The sequence below is a fragment of the Tiliqua scincoides genome, chromosome 1, assembly GCF_035046505.1.
Source record: "Tiliqua scincoides isolate rTilSci1 chromosome 1, rTilSci1.hap2, whole genome shotgun sequence".
In the NCBI taxonomy this organism is placed as follows: domain Eukaryota; kingdom Metazoa; phylum Chordata; class Lepidosauria; order Squamata; family Scincidae; genus Tiliqua; species Tiliqua scincoides.
This window is the reverse complement of record NC_089821.1, coordinates 226,717,843-226,732,384: the sequence shown is the minus strand read 5'-3', so window position 1 is coordinate 226,732,384 and position 14,542 is coordinate 226,717,843. Positions and strand designations below refer to the sequence as shown.

General features: G+C 49.4%; 1 protein-coding gene across 1 annotated transcript in view; it reads right to left on the bottom strand.

The window, feature by feature from the left end:
- PGBD5 (piggyBac transposable element derived 5) overlaps positions 1-6,088 on the bottom strand; it is a 67,217-nt gene extending 61,129 nt beyond the window's left edge. Inside the window, exons 1-2 of the mRNA XM_066611417.1 lie at positions 5,875-6,088; positions 5,644-5,754 (exon numbers count right to left, since the gene is read on the bottom strand). Coding sequence (XP_066467514.1) covers positions 5,644-5,754; positions 5,875-6,088 — 325 coding nt within the window. The remainder of the gene's footprint in view (positions 1-5,643; positions 5,755-5,874) is intronic.
- Positions 6,089-14,542: the final 8,454 nt, after the last annotated feature.

Here is a 14,542-nt window from a genome sequence, read left to right as displayed (position 1 = left end):
GGACAGTCAGAGGACAGTACTGAATGTGACTCCCCCACCATAGATGACAGAAAGTGGTTGGAGGTGTTGGGGGGAAAATGATGGGAGAATTAATTTTTGCTTAGTGGGCAACAGCCCCTAGATGGATTTTTTGGTCTGTGGTAGGGAGAAACCAATGAATTTGGGCCTTGGGTGTGGGTGGGGAATTTACAGGTTCTAAGTTTTTATAATTTTTCAGATAAAATATGGATGGTGTGGTGTTACTGGCTGGGGGGAAACAAAAAACTGGATTGATTGCTAACTAAGAGGGGGGATTAGAACTTGATTTTTAAAGTTTATTTTTGTTGTATCATCTTAGTAGAGCATGGCTATGGGAGCATGGTGTTGCTATGGAACTACAGGTATCAAAAAGAGCCCACACACTTCATAATTTACCCCTGCACCAGTAGTAAAAAGAAACAACCCTATCCCAATGACCTTTTTCTGTCCTTGCTGTATGTTTTTTTTTTTTCCAAAGATGACCACATCTCTGATTTTCATTGATCCACAAGATCTCTGATATCCCCATTATAATCCATATTCTCTTTTAGTACCAAGCAGCCCCATCTGCTTTCTTGGCTTTGGGACTTCTGGTATTAAATGTAAATGCCTATGTATTGTTGTAGGTCTCACATTGTCCAATTTGTGTGAAACGTTTTCCATTAAAGACTAGTCTCTCTAAAGGCCTTTGATCTCTTTCTCAGTGCTTCTTGCCAGCATCTACCCTATTCCCACTTGAGGATCTTAAATTATACCACCATCCACCAGGGATGAGTGCTCCCAAATTGGACGTTCCCCAGCTATTATCAGTTTCCTCTAGAAGTCTTTTTCAACTTCCACTTACCATTCAGAAAATAAGATTTCAGATCTGCTTATAGGATAAATAGCAAGATGGTATTCTTTCTGTTTTGATCCCAGCTTCCATAACCAATTAAAAACAAAACTCATTGGGTGATCTTCTGAACAGGCAGCTAAGAGTTTGTTCCTTGGGGGATGCTGACGTCCTTGGGGGGATTTATCCACTTATCAGTGCCTGCTGCTTCCACCGAATTATGTTTAATGTAGGCAGAGATCCAGTATACACTTGCTTAGAAGCAAGTCCACCCTGAAATAACAGGATTTATTTCCTATCAAATAGGCTTAGGGCCAGGGTGCACATTATAATATTCAGCAAATATATTTGTCATTTTTTATTCTTTTTAACACATTTATAACCGACCTGTCCTTTTCAAAGAGCAGCTCAAGGCACCCCACAAAGTCAAACCAGAAAAACCAATCGCTAAAGGTAAGAACCAATTGCACCAACAAAATACCACCATCAAAAAATAAACACAACGGACTAAAAAGACAAAAAAATCACAAAAAGTAAATGACAACAAGCAGCCAACAGAGATCGTGTACTACAACTCAAATGAAACCACTACATTTTTATAGGACATCAAAAGGAATGCTCATGGGAACTTCATAGGTCTCCAACAGGGGAGAGTCCCATAGGGTTGGCGCCACCCACAAAAAAAGGCTTGTTTAATCTCCCCCAGCCCCAGAAATGATACTACACATACTAAGGCTGCAATCCTAACCACACTTTCCTGAGAGTAAGCCCCATTAAACAAAATAGGACTTACTTTGATTGGGCTGTCATGTGCAACCATTTACAACAGTGGAACAGAGTTGACCAAAATCAGTGGCCATATTGGGAGTGCTGCCACAAGAGGTGGTCATGCTCCCCGAACATTAGTAGATCTCCTCAGACCTGCCAGAGCAGGTAAGGCAGTGGTGGGGCAGGGAGAGGGCCAAACAGGGCAAGGAGGAGGAGGAATGAGCCAGAGAGGCAGTAAGAGTGGGTAGAGCCAGCAGCAATGGCATATGTCTTCCCTTTTGGCAATCTCCCAATCCCTTTCTCTCCTCACACTAAAGAGCTGGTGCAGGCTCATTGCGAAGTGGAAGGGTAAGGGGGCTTAAGAACAGAAGAACATAAGAACAGCCCCACTGGATCAGGCCATAGGCCCATCTCGTCCAGCTTCCTGTATTTCACAGCGGCCCACCAAATGCCTCAGGGAGCACACCAGATAACAAGAAGACCTGCAAGGCTTCCTGGGAATTGTAGTTAAGAACATAAGAACAGCCCCACTGGATCAGGCCATGGGCCCATCTCGTCCAGCTTCCTGTATCTCACAGCGGCCCACCAAATGCCCCAGGGAGCACACCAGATAACATCCTTTCCCCTCTGAAGCCTTGAGATCCCCACCCCTTGCTGCATACAGCTTGCACCTTTTGGGCACAGATGCTCCATTGGGGGGGGGCATGGATAGGATTGGGCCATCAGGTAGTGTGGGTGCATACCAGGGAATTTCCCCATGGTTTAAGATTTTGGCACAGTCATCTTCACAACTCCTCTTATTTACAATGCACCAGACAAGACAAGCTCCCAAATAAATGTGTGTGAAGGCTTACAATCTCCAAGGACAATTCCTCCTGCTTAAACTTAAAGGATCATTTTGAGGGAGGGGGAGGGAAAGAAGCCAAAAGGAAATGAGCAGCGTCGTTTTCAACTCTGGTAACTGCAGGCTCACACAGGGCACTGAGCCCTGCTGACAGTGTTTTCGAAGAAAGAGTCAAGGTTCTTTTTTTCTCTCATTGAAGGGCTCAGCCAATCATACAAAACCGGAAAATGTTTCCCTGGTTTTAAGTCTATAGTTTTTTAAAAAGTCTTGGCTACAGATCAAACAGATTCTATAAATGCTCCCCCCCCCCCAAAAGGCTGTGCTTTGAGGCTCCAGGGAATTGTGTAGTCTTCGACACCCACACCCAGCCTTGACAGCCAAGGAGCTGTAATTCCCTAGGTCTTGTTTGGCCAGATTTAGGGAGCTCACAGACATGGATGAGTTGACACTCTGACTCCTTCCTTTATGCATTCTCTGATGTGCCCATGCAACTACAGTTAGAACTGAGAGTGGAGTTAGGATGGGGCTCTTACCAGGGCAACAGGCTGCTGGGGAGAGTCTAGAAAGAGTACTAAGCAGAGTTGATAAAGGAAGCCTGTCTGCTCATTCAGGATGAAGAGCCCCCCCCCCCCGCCCCAGCTTGGTGAGACAACCCAGAGACTGCCTAGCTCCCTTGATCCCTTGCTTGGGAGTTTCCTTGAGAGTCCTGGGCCAACAGCTGACTGAGTGCACCATTACCTGTAGTTGTAAAAACTACTTCTGGGGGCTCTTGCAGCTCTGTGTGAGCGGTGATCAGTGTCCAGGGTCTGGTTATAAGAAGCAGTTGCAAACATTGCCAGCCAGGAGAGAATGTCTCCAATGCACTTTTTTCTGACAATACTGAGCTCATTCTCAGTTGAGCTGAGCCGTCATTACTGGCTATTTATTTATTTGCCATTTTTTTATCCTTCCTTTCTCCCCCAAGGGGACCCAAAGTGGCTATCTATTGCCTGCTACTGTCAATATTGTCCTTCTCTTGTACTAAACACATAGAATGCATCCAGCATAGCTGTGGAGTACTGCACTGGGAAAATGGCTAGCGCTAAAATAAAATAAGGCATCAATTAAATTGAGTATTTTCTATGGTTCCACATGTTTTTTAAAAAATAAAGAAAACCCAAATTTTAAGATGCACATTTTGCAGACCACGACTTTGTTCAACTTTGAATTCCTTAGCCCAGCACCACTGGAGTTTGCACCTGACATCGCCGACACCACTTGATCACCCACTACGTGATCACAGTCATGGATTTCTGTGGCTGTCAGAAATGGCCTAGAGACGAAAACAAGCAGGAGCAGAAATCTGTGGAAAGCTGCAACCTACCAGTGAGCAGCCTGACATCAAGAGCCATGTGCTGCCCAGAGATATCCTTCATGCACGCACATCACTCAGTACTCACCCCCCCCCAGTTAAACACAGGCAGTGCCATGGGTGGGGGTGTTGGTTCTCTTTACAGTGTGTGATGGGTGATGGGTGACACACAAGCCATCCCTTGAGTTTGTGGTGGTTCACTCAGCCCGCAATGTTCAGAGGAGGGCCACACCGAATAACTTATCATCAAACTGTGGTCTATCTCTCCTGTATGCTGGCTGCACCTGGCCATGAGAACTCATTTGCCAGTTTCCAAATCTAGCCCAGCCCTGCCTGCCAATGACTAAGCTTTAAGACACGACTGGTGTGTACTGTGTGAATCCAGACTTTATTCAAGTGAAATCAAAGGAAAACTTAAGCACCTTCCTGGGAGCCTCTGGACAGTCTTTCCAGGAAGGAGGCAATGACCAAACACCCATCCCCCCCCCCGCTGCTATGTGCAGCTGTTTTCCAGGGGGGGGGGCCCTCCTTCCCTTATGACTAAGTGACATGATGAAGTGGAGTCTGTCCTCCAGGCCAGTCCTTTAATGAGGCCAGCGTGCAGCCAGACAGTCAGGGCTGGGCTGTCGCACTAGCTGGGGGGAGAGACACCTGCGGGATCGTCAGCTCAGCGGTGGCTCCAGTCCAGCTCTGCACAAGATGCGTTTAGTGGGCTTGACTCAGCATCAGTCGAGACAACCAAGTCGTCGCGGCCAGGAAGTCCCGGGAGAGATTCGCCTGAGCATCGTTGCCAAATATTCCATGCACCTGAAAGGACGATCCCTGCCGCATCTGACCCAACAGCACGCCCCGGGGGCCTCGCTTGCAGAAGAGACCGCTGCTCTGTCAAAGAACCCAATCCTAGTCATGTCTACTCAGAAGTAAGTTCCATTATAGTCAATGGGGCTCACTCCTAGGTAGATGTGGATGGGATTGCAGCCCCAGTCTCTCAGCGCCGGGAAAAACTGCTTGGGGAAACTCATCAAGCACAGCCAAGCTGGAGCTCGGAGACTTTCCATGGGCTGTCTCGCACTAACGGTGAAGAGGGCTCCTGGAACCCAGCTTCGCCCCCTCGTTCCCACTGCCTTCCGCGCGTTACTCAAGCTCCCCCCTCGCCAATTTCACCAGAGGCGATGATGACCTCCTGCAATCTCCGTTCCGGTCCAATCTGCTCCCTCCTCCCCTGGCCCGAGCACAGGGTAGGAGAGGATGACTGCTCTGGCCGGACCTCAGTGGCTCGCCACGAAGATAGGCTGCAATCCCATCCACATCTACCTAAGAGTAAGCCCCACTGACTATAATGGAACTTATTTCTGAGTAGACATGCCTAGGATTGGACTCTTAGAGTTGGGGGGGTGTCTGAACACAAGAGGCGCCCCCTTTTTTCCTTCCTTCCATCCCGTGGGGCCAGTCAGGGTCCGTGGCAAGAAGGAACAGTCGCATTCCCCGTCGTCGTGGTCGCCCCCCCCCCGGTTTATCCAAATGGCCCGAAGGGCAACACGGCCCTCAAGCCTCCGGCGCAAGCCCCGCCACCCTCGTTGGAAGTGCTCCAGGCTTTCGGAAGAGAAGGGGAGCCGCACTTTCCAAGGCGGGGGAAGCGGTGGAGCCTGCAGCCGGCCAGGACACCCCCCTCCTCCTCTTCCTCCCTCACCTCCTCGACCTCCCGCAAGTCCTCCGAAACCCGAGGTGTCCGACAGGTCCCTGCCCACCCCCACCGCTCCAACCCCGGAGGGAGTGAGGAAGGGCCGGTTCTCACCCCCAGGCGCCAACCCCCCACCCCCACCACTTTACCGCTGCTGTCCTTGAAGGAAGGGGTCGGGGTGTTCCGCAAGCTCCGGCTCCAGCCCCACCGGTCCTCCTCCTCCTCCTCTTCCTCCTCCTCGCAGCCCTCGCCTTGCGGCTCTGGTTGCTGCTGCTGCTGCTCTTGGGGACCGGGGCCAGCCGCCTCGGGGCCGCCCTGTACTTGCTGCTGCTCGGAGGCAGCCCTGGCGCTCCGGCGCCCCCCAGTCCTGCCCCGGTGGCTCCGTCCGCCCTCCGGCGCGTCGCACTCGTCCTCGTCCTCCTCGGAGGCGGAGCGGGAGTCGGGCGAGGTGCTGTAGAAGGGGTTTCCGCTGCTGTCCTGGCCCGACTCCCCGAAGACGTCGTCGGAGATCTGCAGGCTCTCGTAGCGGCAGCGGGCCGCCTCCAGCAGGGACAGCGCCTTCTGCCTCTGCCCAGCGCCGCCGCCCTCCGCCATCATCGCGCCCGCCGGCGTCAGCAGCAGCAGCCCCCGCTCGGCCGGCTCCTCCGGCCGCAGGCAGCAGCCCAGCAGCAGGAGCGGCTCCGTCACCGAGGGAGGCAGGCAGGCTGGGGCAGCTCCACTGGCAGCGCCGCCGCTTTCTCCTCCTCCACCGCCTCCGCCGCCTCGGAGACCAGCCTCCCGCTCGCCCCGGCACCACCCGCCCGTGTGTGTGTGCAGAGCCATGGGGGGAAGCAGCCAGCTCAACATCTCACCGGCGCCTCCTCATCCAGCCAATTATAGCTGCAGTCCCCGTACGGGAGGTGGGGTTTTATGGGCGCTCCCCACGCCCCGGGCCCGCCCCCGCCCCACCTCTCGGGGGCCGGTCTCCGCCGCTTAAAACCACAGCGCCGATTTGGGGGAAGGCGAGGCACCGCGTAAAAGCGCGCCGCGGGCTCCCGGGATGCGCGCGCCCGAAGCCGCTTTTGGGGAGGTGGGTTTCTGCCCCGTCAGACCTGCGAAGAGCCGTCCAGGTCCCTTCCCTGCGCACTGCGCTCGCCTGGAGCTGTCCGCGCCTCTGGTGCTGAAACCCACCGACCCACGGAATCTCTCCACTAGGAGCCTGGCGAGGAGAACTGGCCAGCATGCTCCCATTCCAACCATGGACTTCACAAGGGTCAGAGGCTGAGATCGCTCCAAGGGCCCTATCCTCTCCAACTTTTCAGCACAAAAGCAGCCACAATGCAGCCCCAAGGTAAGCGAACAAACGTTTCCATACCTTGAAGAGGCCTCTGTAACTGCCCCACCAGTACAGGGTGCAGTGCACACCCCATTGGCATGGCACTGGAAAATTGGATAGGGTTGGGCCCTAAATCGACTCCAATTACCAACCAACAGATGGGGCACATGCCGGAATAGGAAGAAGACAAGCGGCAGGACCCAGGAGCAGGAAAAGAAGCAGCAAACCTGGGCCTTTCCACACAAACGGAGGTGTGTGACAATTGGCTGGCAATCATCAGTGTCCTGTCACATTCCCTTCATCGAAAATAGCATCTGCAGCCACGCGTATTGCACTCAGCGGTGATTAAGGTCTTCAAGTCACTTTCATGTTGGAGTAAACCGGAGTGGCACTAATGCATCATGAGAGTGTACTTTACTGCAGTGGAGGGGGGGGAAGAGGCTAAGAGGGGAAGAGTTGCTTTTTATCTCCAGTGATTGAAGTGGCCAAGGTTGTGAACCGAGTCTGGTTAGCAAAGTATTGGAAAAAATCAAACTTGTTTCCAAATGACTGCGTCAAACATTCCCACAAGCAGGCTGCACCCTGGATATCATGATTAATGCCATGCACACCCAGTGCCAGTAACCAACACATTCTGAGTTTAATAAATGCTAAAACACAAGATGCAACCATGAGGCTGCCAAAATCAGTGACCATCGTTAATTACTTGTCCCCGACAAATGAAACGGAGACGGTTTCACAGCCTAGTGAAGTTTTCCAGCAAAGTTTAATGGGCATCAATTTAAGATTTTTTTAAATTAATAGAATACGCACAATGATCTCAAAGTACTTGTCTGTACTGACACATAATTAGCAATGAAAATGCGAAATGTGACCCATGCCACAGGTCATCCATTTTTTCTGAAGTTTCTATGTGACACTAAAACTTCCCCATTTGACTTCAGTGGTGGATGAACTATCTCTTTCCTGCGTTGCTCTTAACGCTGTGATTTTCAACTGGTGTGCCACAAAAGGTGTGCAGCTGTGCCCTGGAAGTTGAGAGCTAAGTGGTTGAAAATTACTGAAAATCTCTTCCGGGTTCTGCAGCTCGGATTCTAGGGCAACTGTTGATAGTAACAAATTATCTGTCCTTCTTCCTTCCTTGACAGCTACAAACAAAGCTGCAGAACCCGGGAATGACATTACAAGAGGCAAAGTTCATAGAGAAGATCACAGAGGGACAGTAAGAAGTATGTTGAAAATTGCTGCTCTAACATATCAATTCAGAAGAGTCAACCACATGGTTCTTTCCCATATTAGCAGTGCCTCAGCTCCTGGAAAATGTGGTGCTGCTGTGGAAAGACTCAGGGCCCAGTTCGATCCAACTTTCCATCTCCAGTGTAGCCATAATGCAACCCCATGGTAAGGAAACACACTTTCCCATATCTTAAGAAGGCCCCGGTTACTGCCCCTCCACCACAGGCTGCAGCGCACACCCCACTGGCACAACTGCACCTTAGTTGGCAACCTTCAGTCTCGAAAGACTATGGTATGGCGCTCTGAAAGGTGGTTCTGGAACAGCGTCTAGTGTGGCTGAAAAGGCCGATTCGGGAGTGACAATCCCTTCCACACTGGGAGCAAGTGCAGTCTGTCCCTGGCCTGTCTCCCTGGCTATGGGCCTTCCTTCTTTGCCTCTTAGCCTCAGACTGTTGGCCAAGTGTCTCTTCAAACTGGGAAAGGCCATGTTGCACAGCCTGCCTCCAAGCGGGCCGCTCAGAGGCCAGGGTTTCCCACTTGTTGAGGTCCACTCCTAAGGCCTTCAGATCCCTCTTGCAGATGTCCTTGTATCACAGCTGTGGTCTACCTGTAGGGCGCTTTCCTTGCACGAGTTCTCCATAGAGGAGATCCTTTGGGATCCGGCCATCATCCATTCTCACGACATGACCGAGCCAACGCACGCGTCTCTGTTTCAGTAGTGCATACATGCTAGGGATTCCAGCACGTTCCAGGACTGTGTTGTTTGGAACTTTGTCCTGCCAGGTGATGCCGAGAATACGTCGGAGGCAGCGCATGTGGAAAGCATTCAGTTTCCTCTCCTGTTGTGAGTGAAGAGTCCATGACTCGCTGCAGTACAGAAGTGTACTCAGGACGCAAGCTCTGTAGACCTGGATCTTGGTATGTTCCGTCAGCTTCTTGTTGGACCAGACTCTCTTTGTGAGTCTGGAACTGCACCAGCGCTGGAAGAAGCCAGCATGTCACCCCTATGATGGACCTCCTCCCATACAGAGGGTGGGACAACACCCCAGGTGGTGGGCATGATGTATCAGTGCCCAGCCTCCTCTGGTGTTTTGGCTTTTGACGGAATAGAGATACTTTAACATAGTTTGTTTCATTGCATTCTGCATTAAGTCACACATCAATTGATCTATAACATGATGGTCTTATTAAAAAATACCAAGATTTAAAAATTTTTGGCCACTAGTGGTGTCACCACCACACCTGCATGTCACATGGTGCGGCCCACACCCCCGCACCTCCTAGTGACACCACTGGATTTACTTCTGAGTAGATATGCATAGGATTGGGCTCACAGACTGGGTGAGCTGAGTTTTCCAGCATTATCAGAGCCCACAGGCAAACAACGGTGATTTCAGGTTTATTTCCATCTTTGTTGTCGACTTCATTCCAGACATGTTATTTACAGGCCTCACATGGCCTTTCCATTCCAGAGGCATATGGTTTCTACGCTGCTGCATGCCCACAACTGCTCCACATAGAAACCTATATTTATTTGCTTGCTTCCTTACTTGCAGATTTATATACTGCCTTTCCTTGGGTAACAAAACTTGGTGCCCAAGATGGTTTACAACATACGTACATAATAACATAAGTACATACATAACAAAATCACAGTATGTAAAATTGCAGTAGCCATAAATACATAAAAAACCTTAACACAACACCTAAAACATAAAGCATAGAAACACAGACATTTGATGATTAAAAAAAAGTCCAGCAGATCCCTCCCAATATCCCCACCTATCAAATCTCTCCACACCCTACCCACCATCAAAAGCCATTTGAAATAAAAATGTCTTCAAATTAAGTCAGGAAATGACTAGGAAGGGGACTGGAATGTGGGAAGGAATTCCACATTTGAAGAATTGGAATGAAAGTCCAAAACCAGAACCACTACACTATCCTGGCTCTCCCCTTGGAGACTTGTCTTCTCTGGTATTGTAACATGACCTGTACATTGATAGCGATATAATAATTTTAGTTATTGTTACTGGGAAAACAGCCACATAACGAGCAGTCCTCAGACCAGTTCAAGAAATTCAGCCAATTAAATTGGGGGGGGGGGGTTAGATGAGTATCCAGCTGTGCATACATCTCTCTTGCTGGATATAGCCAAGCACATTTAGAATGATCTATTATAATCATGCAAGATCTTGTCTCCATTTTCATTAATCTCCACTAATAACTACATGAGTGCAAGCTTTCAGTCATGTTTATGGAACATCCATTGTTTTCAAGTAATTTCTTCTCTTGATATCTACTGAATTATCAATTAACCTCTGGAGTGCCTGAGATGATCAATGGGTGAGTGTGACTGGGTACAAAATGGTTGTATTGTTGGATTAGTTGAGACATGTTTATTGTTAATTTGATGATGCAGTTCAGCATGCAATGTCTACAATAAATATTTTCGCTTGACATCTTTTTTTAATTTACAAAAGAAATACATTTATTAATTAATCCAAAGAACACAGTCAGCCTTGCTTGATGCCTTTTACTACCTAAAGGCCCGATCCTGAACCCTCACTGCCAGTCCTCCACTGGCACTTAGTGTTACAAACGTGCCGTATGGCACACCCAAAACACTCAGCACCAGGTCAGCGGTGGCACTAGCTCAGCAGAATTTGCAAAATGACATTGGGGAGCAGAGAGGAGGACCTGAATCTACCACTGCTCTCCTCAGTCTCCCAAAAAGCCAGCCAGGAAAACAGATCCCCATCAGGAGGCTTATGAGGAGGCAGTGGGGAGCAGGCAGGAGCAGCTACAGACTGTCCGCTTTCTTTTCCAGGTGCTATCTAACAATTCCCAGGTGCTCCAGCCCTGATGCAGCATCATAGGACAGGACACCAAGAATGGTAAGAAGGCACTGGAGGGAGAGAAAGATTATCTCTTGCTGCCATTGCTCCTCCCCAATTGCCCAGCCAGCCTCCCTCATGGGCCCTGCCTTGCCTGGCAGTGATGAGGAGCAGTGGCAGCGGGGCACAGGAGTGGGCCTTGTCATGGCCATAGGCTCCAGCTCGCACGTCACCTGGGGAGCCCCCCCCCCCAAGTTCAATATCATCATAATACCTGGTTCCATTATTCATATGTTCTTTTGCAGTAGCCTGTGGTGTCACCATGAGAAAACTCAGTGTAGATAAGGATGATTATATACCAGTCTACAACTGTGCGCGCACACAAGTTCACAGAGTGGTTTGCATAGAAAAATAAATAAAGGAATAGTTCTCTGTCCCCAAAGGGCTCCCAACCTATACAGAAAAATATCTTGGTTCCACTCCAGTGCGGCGATGAGATGGGAAGAGCTCCCCAGGGAAGGGGGAGTGGCTATGTATACAGTAGGGTGGGGTGCATTCTTCTTTGGAAGGGAAGCAGGAAGGGGTTGACTCTGGGCTGGACTTGAGCCTCTTCATCTCACTCAGCTCTATTTGGCACTGTTTGAGAGTGTTACTGAGGCATGGAGGTGAGCAGAGGTGCCATGGCTGTGGAACAGGGAGAGATGAGCCAAAGAAAATGTCAGCCATGGAGTGAAGAGAACTCATCAGCATAGTACAGTAAGCTTGTAGTTTTCAGCTGTAGAAAGGAATTCATTTTTGTGGCACCAAGTAAACTAATGTTTTGGAAGATCTTTGAGAGTTGTTTCAGCTGGGGGAAAATCTGCACTCTGCACTTGACAGACCCCGGCCATCCTAACCCTTCTGCTTCCTCAGGTACCAGAAGGGTCCATATGAGCTGGGGTCTGGTCTCAGGGCAGGTAGGCAAGGAACAAGGGGCCAGAGGAAGAAACTGTCATCAGATACCGGTTAGTGGCCACATGCTGGATTTGTTGGAAAAGCGTAAGAGGAGCATAAGCCTAGCTGGAGGTGGCGGTCACGTTTGGGAGATAAAGAGATGGGAATGGGGTAGCCAGATCAGAGGACTTGCTCAGACCGAGAACTGACTCCTGGAGACACTGTGGTATAGAGCCAGCCAAACCCCTACTGGTTCCCTAGCTCACATTGGCTGAATACCAGTTCTAGTGTCGGCCACAAGGGTGGTGATGCAGTATAGCACAGAGCAGGCCAATAGCTCCCTCTGCCTCGGAATTGCCTTGGTAGCATGGGGAGTAAGGGCCCAATCCTATCCAACTTTCCAGCACCCATGTAGCTGCAATACAGCCCTGAGGTAAGGGGATAAACATTCCTTTACCTTGTGGAGACCCACCGTAACTACCCTCCCACCACAGGATACAATGCATATCCCATTGGTATGGCTACACCAGGGCTACAAAGTTGCAATGTTGGGAACTCGAGTCAATGACTTGGACTTGAGTTGCGAAAATGCCTGATTTTGGGTGACTGCGACTCCTGAGTCGCGTGTGTGGAAGACTGAAAAAGACTTGAGTCAGGGTCCCCCTGACTTGGCAATCATCTGAACATGTGCTGACTCGAGTCTGCCTGTGTCTGAGGGTGCTTGCTTACTGTTTCCGTGGCATGGACAACCTTGTGGGGCCATAATTCTGACTGACGAGCAGCAGGGAGTTCCAGCCGGGAGGCAGGAAAGGGTTCATGTGAGCAGGAGTGGGGAGATGGGACTGGGCTCTCTTTTCCTCATCTCTAATAGGAAGGAAGGAAAAGATGATCATTGGACAATGGATCAGCATTCTCACATCTCCATTGGCCGAAGGAGGGCAGGAGGAGGAGGAAGGGAGGGGCAAACCTAATTGAATGACTGGCTTAAGTGGACCTACTTCTGAGTAGGGCTGCCAAGGATCGGGTTGTCCTGGTGAGCTTCTGTCCTGGCTCTTACTCAGTCCCTCCCACCCCTTCCATCCTGTTTATAGATGGGCAGGGACAGCAGGGGAGTGAGTAAAGAGAACTCACACACACACACACACACTCTTTTTTTGAGTCGAGTCACGGGGCGGTGAGTCAACAGCTCAAGTCAAGCCACGCTGGGTTTTCCCATCCCTGTAAAGCCACATAGGATTTGGCCCTAAGTCATGTTGTCAGAGCACTACTGCCAGAGCCCTTGGTACGAGACTTCCACCACCTTATACTCTGGAGTCACTAACACCAAAGAAGAGTTAAGTTTCCCCATCACTGCAAAAGGGGTGGGTTTACTTTGTCATGATGAAATAAATGTCAACAATTCCTTTCTGCAGAAGACTAAACTGCTGCTCTGAAGGACACTGTTGGGGTGAACATCAAATCCCTTCACTTGCTGCTAATACTGGGCAACTGCATCTCTATTAACAAGAATTCAGAATTAGGGAGTGTGGCCCCTGCAGCATCCTTCCACCATCACCTCTTTGTTATGACAAGTTGTTTTTCCCCAACTATATCATCAATGATACCCAGTGTAGTCATCAGAGAGAAAGAGGAAGGAACGTCAAAGTACCCCTGACTCACTTCACCATAAACAACCTATACATTATTGAGTGCATTGCTAACTGAACTAAGAACATGTGAGCAATGTGTTTTTCCACCTCTCTGAACCTTACACAGACACTTAATATTTCTGCTGCTCTGAAAAAAAAATCCTGCACCTATAATAGTTTTTTCCCCTAAATGCTTATGAGTCAACCAGATTTTTTTTAAAAAGGCAACATTTATCCCTGAAACTCTCAAAGGCGTTTTCTTTGTTAAAGTCTAGCATATTCTCTCCTCCTGTTTCTCTGCTAGAACTGCGACAATTCAAAAGAATGTACTTCCATAGTTCTGTTTCTCTTTGATGTCTCAGAATGACCTAAAAACTCAGAATTAGTTCCTTTTTGTTTACTGCTTGTATCTGAATTGGTCACTCTAATGCAAGGGGTCTCCAAACCCCAGCCCAGGGGCCAGATGCGGCCCAAGGCAAGCCTCTATTCGACCTGTGGCCAGCCTCTGATCCCCTGAGAGCCTCTGGCCCAGTTGACCAAACACAACCTGAGCTGTGCTTGTGGGGTGGGGGAATGGGGGTCCATTTAAGTGTATGCTTTATTTCTTGGGCTGTGTTGGTGCTTGGAGTATTCCTGAACATTTGAGCCCATTCATTCATTTATTCATTCATCTAAGTTCCATCTGTGATGTATTTATTTATATTTAATTTTTTTTTCCGGCCCTCAACTCTGTACCATATATTTGATGTGACTCTTTGGCCGAAAAGTTTAGGGGCCCCTGCTCTAATGTGAGCAGAGTGACATGTGCCTAAAAGGTGGTAAACACTCTGAAGAGGACGCCTGCTTATTGTGCAAAAACAGTGTCTGAAGCAGGCCACACTCCTGATGCACTCTTATTGGGACCCGGCTATTGTATGTGGTAGATGCCACTCACATGTCATCCACTCTTAACATGGTCTGGATGTTATATGTAGATTAATCTGTACGGATCTGATAAGTGTGGAATCTTACTTTGGAGGGCTGCACTTCATGTTGCACTTGCTCCTGTTCAGACAAAGGCTCCGTCTAAAACCCAGAAGTTGCATTCAGTCATCATGAC